Source organism: Mizuhopecten yessoensis, unplaced genomic scaffold (assembly GCF_002113885.1).
Source record: "Mizuhopecten yessoensis strain PY_sf001 unplaced genomic scaffold, ASM211388v2 scaffold9887, whole genome shotgun sequence".
Lineage (NCBI taxonomy): Eukaryota > Metazoa > Mollusca > Bivalvia > Pectinida > Pectinidae > Mizuhopecten > Mizuhopecten yessoensis.
The window spans coordinates 357,631-367,182 of record NW_018408272.1 but is presented as its reverse complement, the minus strand read 5'-3'; the positions used below and the strand labels follow the sequence as shown (position 1 = coordinate 367,182).

The 9,552-nt window shown below is 35.8% G+C and overlaps 1 protein-coding gene across 1 annotated transcript in view; it reads right to left on the bottom strand.

The window, feature by feature from the left end:
• Window positions 1–2,055: 2,055 nt before the first annotated feature.
• The window catches only part of LOC110458980 (high affinity choline transporter 1-like), a 14,850-nt gene continuing 7,353 nt past the window's right edge, over window positions 2,056–9,552 (bottom strand). The window contains exons 4-10 of the mRNA XM_021510993.1: window positions 9,236–9,391; window positions 8,294–8,442; window positions 6,864–6,989; window positions 6,346–6,499; window positions 5,722–5,829; window positions 4,563–4,669; window positions 2,056–3,820 (exon numbers count right to left, since the gene is read on the bottom strand). Coding sequence (XP_021366668.1) covers window positions 3,056–3,820; window positions 4,563–4,669; window positions 5,722–5,829; window positions 6,346–6,499; window positions 6,864–6,989; window positions 8,294–8,442; window positions 9,236–9,391 — 1,565 coding nt within the window. The 3' untranslated portion in view covers window positions 2,056–3,055. The remainder of the gene's footprint in view (window positions 3,821–4,562; window positions 4,670–5,721; window positions 5,830–6,345; window positions 6,500–6,863; window positions 6,990–8,293; window positions 8,443–9,235; window positions 9,392–9,552) is intronic.

Sequence of the window (9,552 nt, the reverse complement as noted above, 5' to 3'; positions counted from 1 at the left end):
CCCCCCCCCCCCCCTTCATTGATTCATCCAAATCATTGTCAAAATGTGATGTTTTATCAATTTAACACTGGAACAAGAAATTGGGCTTGAGCAAAGAATATGAGTTTGAGCACGAGAACAATTTCATGAAAACTGGCCCACAGATCGTTTCAACAAATACAGTTATGAATAAGAAATCTGTACACTTAGGTAAGAACAATAATGTCACAAAGCATGAAAATGTTGTGTTTGTAGACACAATTTTACAAACACAATGCTTCTGTTTACAATGCTAAATTAATTATAGCAAAAACAACATAAAAAAACACATAACAAAAAATATCTTATGTACCTGACATCTGACTAGTACATATAAATATTGCATTTTAAACTTACCAGTCTATCAATCAAACTAACTCTAAAAAATGCATCTATGGAATGTTATAAAAAAACACTTATAACTGAATGCCAGATTATCTTGTTATAAAAATTTTCATTGCTGACCAAAGTAAGATTTAAATCACTAGTCCTATGTAAAACATGTATAACAGACAGCACTCTTCAAAATCCATACCAGGTTCTCTTTAGCGATACAATGCAAGTGGTATTTTTGAGGACAATATGCGATACAACTGCAGTTATCTTACTTCTGCAACATGACATTAACATAAGACATAGGACTTCATTAACCCTTTCACCACTGTAGACCATAATGGACTCATCCAAATAAATGTATGGTACAGTCTACTAAAGTTACCTAGGGATGAAAGGGTAAAAAAACCTTGTACAATATAACCAGTATACATGTACAATAAATGATGTCTGAAAACAATGTAACATGTAAACAAGTACACTATACCTCAAAATGAACGTCGAGTAATCTATCAATTTCACAAAAAAAGATACTGTATTTCAATTGCAAATCAATTAGTCTTAGCACATACATATCAGCAAGCACACTTTACTCAGAAAATATATACTTCCTGCTAAAATCCAAATGCAATTATAAATGCATACATAACATTAATGATAAAAGTTTAATAAAAAACATAATACTTAAAAACCACCAAGGTGTAGAAAAATAAAAACTTTACAAAGATATCTTAAATCAAAGCCAACAGATGAGACAAAACATTAGCACTCTTTAGCTGGTCTGATATTTGCTCGCTCATGATATGTGTAACAAAAATGCTGCAGCATACATTCTGTTACTTTCTGCAGTCAAACTGCCAAAGCAATCTTCTCCCTGAAGGGATCCCAATTTTGACTATATATATTAATAGTTTGAATAAGAGACCACCTCTGTGGGAGACGAAGTTTGTGTCTTTCCATGGCAAGTTTCTTAACCCTTTCACCCCTAGGTAACTTTAGTAGACTCTTCCATACATTGATCTGGATGAGTCCATTATTACTGACTTTATTCAATATTTTTGTAACTGAAAATACATTATATGCTTGCCAGCCTAACGTTTCCCTTTAGCCTACTAAAACTAGTGTAGTAACCACCTATGTTTATTTAACAGTACTGGTAATTATAACTACAGTTCACAGTACAGCGAGCTATATGGTACTGTATTTACCAGCCAGTAGAATAGGACACCCCTGCTGTGTTGAATTTGACATTTCACAGCACTTAGCTATCGTAAAAAAGATCAAAAGGAAATAGCTTTGGAAGGCAGTTCTAGGCAGAGCAGTATATTATCACATACCTGTTGAATCTTGTTATAGTAATACAAGCAATTTTCTGACCATGAAATACAACGTTCTGTATTGCACATGCGCAATACGGAATGTTGTATTTACCTACTAGCCGAACTACTTTTTATGGGAATCCCCTTGTCATGGCGAACTGAAAAGTTTCCGGTATTTGCAAAAAATATCAAAGTTTATAAAATCTTTGTATCGATCTCTACCAAATACGGAAGGTATGTGATAAAAGCAGGACCACACACTTGTGTTTTTCTAACGAATCAGAAAGCACTCATTTATTGCGCGGACGTATATATTCCCTCGTGAATATATTCGTCCCCGCAATAAACTCGTGCTTTCTGATTCATTAGAAAAACACAAGTGTGTGGTCTTGCATATTTATCAATGAAAGCTCAATTTCAATATTTATATTGCTATTGGATATGAACACAGAACTCAAATCACAGAGCAGAATATGTTCACTGCTGTTGAACATAAAAAAATGTTTGGTTTATTTCATTATAAATCCATATTTTTAACTTCATTTTTATGCTAAATAGCACAAATGAGCGTAAACAATCACTAAAACAAAAAATAGAACTTGACTTTTTTTGATTTACACTACACAATGATTGTTTGCAAATAACTTATATACATAATGTAAAACCGTCTCTATCACAAACATGAGTGTACAGGTTACAAAGTTTAGAGCATTTTTGACTAGAAAGTACTGCTTTTAATGCACTTAACATGTTTTTATTCTTATTTGAACACATTTCATGTGATTCTGTAAAACGACATGTATAAAAGACATGTATAGTTAAAAGTTTTTCACCTTCTAATTTACAGTTCTAGTTATTACTCAAATTATAAGAAGTGTAATGGCAAACAATGGCAAAATCCTTTAACTCATTAACCCTTGAAGTCACATTTGAACTCTTCCAATTCAAAGGTTTGAATAGTTCAATACGAAATCTCAGGGGTGAATGAGTTACATGCATCAGGAGTTACAACGATCACCTGATGACAAGTACTAGAACAGTTTTGTCAATTTTCAGATTTTTCTCAAAAGTTGCTTTTTGCAAATTTAAGAACTCATAAATATATCCAGCTTTCAGTGATGACTGTGAATCCAATTTCCTTTAAATGAAACATGTATTAGGTTTTTAGATATCAGCTGAAGTCCTTTTCTAACTAGGTATTAACACTGTATTACCAGACCCTGGGATCATGAAACAATCATAAGACTAAAGTTTTTGCTTAGTCAATCACATCTATGACGTCACTTTTCATGACGTCATTTGTGATTCATTAAGTTAAAACTTAAAACAAATCTAGACTTAAGATTGGTTCGTGGGGCCTGGTATAAATGTGGTACTTAAAATAATCATTGCATTTCATTTGATATGTGACTTGTTTTTAAGTGGATAAGTTCCTGTCGCTGTTGGTCTTTGTTCACAACACAAGAATTTATTCCACAAATTATTTTCCTATTTTGCTTAAAGTTCGTAAATTCGTCGTCTTTAATCTCTGTTGAGTCTGAAACAGCATCCTCATGATTCTCAATGGTACAGTTTGTAAAATCATCTTCTTTGTAATTAGAGCAATCTACATTAGTTTGGATAGTGTGGTCACAGTTCGTAAATCCAGTGTGTCGATTTTGTTGGTCTAATTTTGTACAAAATGAATTTGTATGACTTTCAGGTGCGTATTCTGAACTGATGTCTCGCGAATGTAGGGTATAGGCATTACCAGATTTTGCCATCGGAAGGCCGAGCTCGTTAGTCAATATGGAGATGAAAACAATGATCGAAAGAGATGAAACCATTGCAAAAGTTCTGAAAGGGAAATTCTGTCCCGCAGAAGCTTCGTATGCAGGATAGAAAATAAATGGCTGAAGGTTGATACTGGGTTCTCCCGCACCGATCCGTAACAATGTCCCGATGACGTATCCTGTCACAGATCCATACACATTGGTCCACTTCAGAAATACTGCACAGATCAACTGAGGCAGGATAATGACAAAGACGACATCTGCTGCCAAGATGAAAAGACCGTATACACCTGGCACGACAAGGGAGACAACTGCTGATGTACTTCCTATGGTGAGGATGGCCAAGCGTTGAATCCAGATCAGCTCTGTGTCAGAGGCCTGCATATAGAAATATTAATGTTGACATTGTTATTTGCTATGGAATATTTTTAAAAAAATACTCATTTTTCTCCCAAAAACTGTATCTATTTTACAACAACTATGAAACAAGTTCTCTCAACTTAGACTAATCTTTCTTGTTGCATTGGATCATAGCACACAGTGGGACATTATGTACAAGGAAACCAGAGTACCCAGAAAAACTGATGTGGTTGGAAAGAGACTCAATATTTTCATCTTTGTTCAGGGAATCACATATCAAAATAGTGAAAGAAAGGGCACTAACCACTACACAATGACCAAATCGATTATTCCAATACTTCATGTTGTACCAGGAAGGTTCAGTTACACCTTTTGGCCCACATTATCATAACAGTGACATTAATTATAAGTTAACAGCTTACTATATATATATACTGTATTCATTTCAATGGAAAAATTAACACTGGAACAAATATGCATTTTTCCAGTGAAGGGTGACAATTTTATGAAAAAAATCCCAAACAAATTCCATATTGAATTTATTCTAATTTTTGCATGAAATATTCAAAATATTGCAATATGAAGTATAATAGCATTAGTTAATTTGTTGGCACCATAATATTTAATTTCAATAGCTAGAAATATATATATTTTTTTATATACACAGTCACAGATATATATAACAGATAGATTGTACGTATACTGAGGCAGCCATGGAAGCCTTGTCCATAATGGATGTGTTGGGTGTTTGAACTGTTACCTTTGGTCGTAGGAGCTGTTTGTAGATGTTTTTGGTGAACATAGAGCTCGATGCCAGGACAGAGCTGTCCATTGATGACATGACGGCAGCACTGATAGCTCCCAAACCTGACAACAGAACAACTAATGCTTTATAATTTAATCTTGCTTGTAACAAGCATTTTCGTTGGCTTAAAAAATTATGTTATTAGCCCATAACATAGAAAAATGACGTCGCCGTTTGTAACGTCGCTTTTGATTGGCTGATACAGCAGCGCAATAATTTCTAAGAGAAAAGAGTCCATCAATAAAAGTGGATTTCCACTTATGTAAAGTAGATTAAGTTATAAGGATTGACTTGAATATATTTTCCATGTTATGGAGCTTTAACACAAAAAACCGGAGTGTACTTTCATCATAAACCACATCGTCATAACATGAAAAATATTCAAGTAAATNCCGGAGTGTACTCTCATCATAAACCACATCGTCATAACATGAAAAATATTCAAGTAAATCCTTAAATACAATTACTGTCATTTGTGATGATATCTCATAATATTTACATTTGCTATGCATTGCTACTTTATAACACTACCAAGGCCAGTAACTTAGTACGAGACCATAACACAGACGTAGTGATGAAAAACAGGTCCGACTAACTACCAGATTGCGATTCCCCTTCGCACTTACACGCAGATAAGCAAAACAAAAAACCCACTATGATTCAATAATATTCACCCCTTCATGCATATAAAGATTGATTAAAAATATATTTTTTTTACAGAGAAATTCACAAGACAACATTCCATGGGCTGTTCTACCTGTGAAACAAACACAACAAAATTTGAATTCAAAAGTGTGCTGTGAACTTCGAGATGAAAATTGACGAAATGAAAAATGTAAATATAAGCATAAAACAGCATTCTATTCTGTGCTAGTTGGTCACATCCTAGAACACGGAACAGGATTCAGAAAAATAATCATATTGCACTAATGCATAACTGATTTTGTCTGCAATCCTGTTTCGTGTTATAGATCATAACACAAAACAGAATGCTGTTTAATGCTTAAATAACAAACCCAATTTGATCCAATATATTCAAACTCCCCCCCCCCTCCCCCCACACACACTTTTTGAAATAAACCCACTTTTTGAAATAAACAATGACATAACGTACCTATGACAGCGACAGGTACAGGAGTGAACTCGTTAAGCACATAGGGTAACACCATGTCAGCCTTATTGGCTGCCATGGGTGACATGCCAAGTGTTGTGTTGGTCCAGTCTGTCAATAATACAGCATAACTTATTTCTCATATTTGGAAATAAAATGTTTTCCCAAACAAATTCCATATTGAATTTATTCAAATTTTTGCATGAAATATTCAAAATATTGCAATATGAAGTATAATAGCATTAGATCATTTGTTGGCAATACTAATACATTTTCTAAGATCAATGGAGTCATCTCCCTTGAACATAAAAAATAAATAAACATTTATCCTTGTTAAAATACTTTTTCAAAAATTGCAAACAAAATACTTGGTTTACAGAATTCTTGTCCATGATTGTAAGTGATTGTCAATGATTGGAGATAAGTTAGCATTTTGGAAGGAGCTAATCGAATATAGCCCACTGTATAATACTGCTGTAAATGGCATGGGGATTAACATCAGTACTATAATTAAGGAAATTACAAAAAAAAAGATAAATCATTCAATGTATTTCAATAAAGAATAAATGTTGAATATGAATAACTGTTCCCAAATAAAGCAAAGGTTCTTTGAAGCTGCATGCATACCAGCGCTGACAGCTGCGGCACCAATCAGGAGAGAGGGAATGAAGAGCACAAGGGCACTAGCCCCGCCCACCACTGACAGTATCTGAGCCTCCTTGCCACCCTGTACAGACAACACACGCTGGAAATAGGCCTGCCATGGAATTGTCCCAAATGTCTGTAACAGAGCATGGAAGAAGAAACCCATTTAAATCAATTTCAACTCCATATCAAGCAAGAACATGTGCACAGCTGTTCAAATACACCTATGCAAGGTGATAGATTTACATAAGTGTCTAAGACACTTGTTTCTATTTCCTATTTTGTGTTTTGTTACAAAATGCTATATATATATATATATATATTGCATATATATGTATATAATTGAAATACTTCAATAAAAGAAAGTTTAAACTAAATACACCTATTATCTTTAAGGGTATATAACTTTTCTGGCCCTGTAATAATTTTGGATAATTTCCATATTAACATAAAAAGTGAAAATAGAACATACAGTCAGGTAAAACGAAGCAATATTTTACCATAGCAATGAAAAGGTCTATCCACAGACTTGTAATGTTGGTGTCATACTGGCCAATCCAGTCACTTGTTGTATCGACAATGTTCCCAACGTTTTCATTTGTCAACACAAACGGGACACAGAGAACCTGAGAAAGCAGCAGAAAAATATGAATCAACGTCAAAGAGGTATTGCTACTAAATACAATAGTTTTCTCTGGCCTGGTTTGTCAGCAGGCTTCCATCTCAACTGTGCATTCTTACAATCATGCTACTATTAAACAAAACATGGCTGAAAAAAATGTCATGGTGAAGCATATTGTTAGTGTCTGGTTTTTTTCAAATAATGGATACCTATATCAAGTGTCTCCTTATGGAAATATTCATAAAAATGTATGCTTACTTATAGAAGATAGAGCTCCCCTCATTTCAAATTTCAGCCCCAAAATGGCACCAGAAAAAGACATGCACTCTTTTATTATATTCTCTGCACCCCTGCAAAATTGAAGGCTGTCTTTCATCGTTTCTCTTGTTGGATGAGATCCTTTGATGTAGATCAAAAGAATTGAATGGCAGCATGCTACAATTGACTGCCTGTGAAGCCAAGTGTCGCTTCTTCAAAAGAAAGGGATAAGCGTAGCAATTAGTCATTATTTTTGTTTACCTCTATCCAATCAAATATAACTCATTGCATGCCCTTAAATTTGTTTTGTCAAAACATTTCTCTGGGTTGCAGTGAAAGTAAGAGGGTTAACCCCCAGAACTTTTAGGATGTCCCTCCCTGTAAGTTAGGATGTCCCATGTCCCTCCCTGTAAGTTAGGATGTCCCATGCCCCTCCCTGTAAGTTAGGATGTCCATGTCCCTCCCTGTAAGAAATAAGCAGTAATATGAGTAATATCTGTATTCACCAGTCCGCCTGTGATGAGTAAGATCTGAACTCAACAGTCCCCCTGTGATAAGTAAGATCTGTACTCACCAGTCCCCATGTAATGAGTAAGATCTGTACTCACCAGTCCCCCTGTGATAAATAAGATCTGTACTCACCAGTCCCCCTGTGATAAGTAAGATCTGAACTCAACAGTCCCCATGTAATGAGAAAGATCTGTACTCACCAGTCCCCCTGTGATAAGTCATATCTGTACTGACCAGTCCCCCTGTGATAAGTAAGATCTGTACTCACCAGTCCCCCTGTGATGAGTAAGATCTGTACTCACCAGTCCCCCTGTGATAAGTAATATCTGTACTCCCCAGTCCCCCTGTGATAAGTAAGATCTGTACTCACCAGTCTGCCTGTGATGAGTAAGATCTGTACTCACCAGTCCCCCTGTGACAAGAATTATCTGTACTCACCAGTCCCCCTGTGATAAGTAACATCTGTACTCACCAGTCCCCCTGTGATAAGTAACATCTGTACTCACCAGTCCCCCTGTGATAAGTAAGATCTGTACTCACCAGTCCCCCTGTGATAAGTAAGAGCTGTACAACATCTGTGTAGGCCACCGATATCATCTGACCAATCATGGTGTACCCGACAGTGATGGCCGATGATGACACTATGGCAACGGTACGACTCCAATCCAAAATTACACTCAGACTGGTACCTGATAATAAAAATATTCATATTAGAACTTGGTTCAACTGCTCTGTAATTTTTTCACATTTTAGCAAATGGTGTTACGGTCCCATAACAACATTGTCATTGCTGACAAATAAAGCTTGGCAGGGTGATAACATCAAATGTTTAACATTTGTTACTTATATCTTCATTTCAATAAAGTAGCTATATTCTTTATCAAGTTATTTCAGTCACTTCACATCAGTTTAAGTGACTTCCTATGCTTTATAAACTTAATTTATTTCAAGCTCCAAACATCAGTTCATGAAGTTCTTGAAGCAGAAAAGCCAGTGTTGTCATATAAGATGTCAGATCTGTGAAATCACAATGGTGCTCACCTGACCAAAAGCACCCTTGATACCCCAGGGTTTACACTCACTTTCGCTCTCTGCACCCCTGGAGTATGTCATAGCAAAATTGAAGGCACTTGGCTAGCTATTCGATTGTTCTCAGGTAAAAAAAAATCTGACCAATCACTAGGCTGATACATACCTGTCCTTTGAAGATCACAGACCAGCTACACCTGACTTTAAAGCCAGTCAATGTTTCTGTTACGCAACTGACAGATTCTTTTGATGTACATCAAAGGATCAAAGTAGACTTCCAGTCTCATCCACAAGGTGGTGCATACTGAGCCTTCAATTTTGCTATGACATATTCCAGGGGTGCAGAGAGCATTAGTGAGTGAAACACCTTGAGTATCGAAGATGGAACAAAAGGTAATATAGTCAAATAATTCATACAGCTTTGTCTACACAATTCTACACAAACTTCTGTACCTAGGGCTGACAGTATTGAGGCAGTCCAGAACAGGTCACCCCATATAGAGGCAATGTAGACAAGGAACACCACCTGGCTGCCGTAAACCTCCTGGAACGGGTCGAGCATAGTCAGGTAGTTCTGGTCTCGCATCCTCTTGGCAAATGTCATACCTCCTGTGAAAGTAATTAATGAATACATGTTGAGACATTGCTTTACTAGATACCTCCTATGAAAGTAATCAATGAATACATGTTGAGACATTGCTTTACTAGATACCTCCTGTGAAAGTAATTAATGAATACATGTTGAGACATTGCTTTACTAGATACCTCCT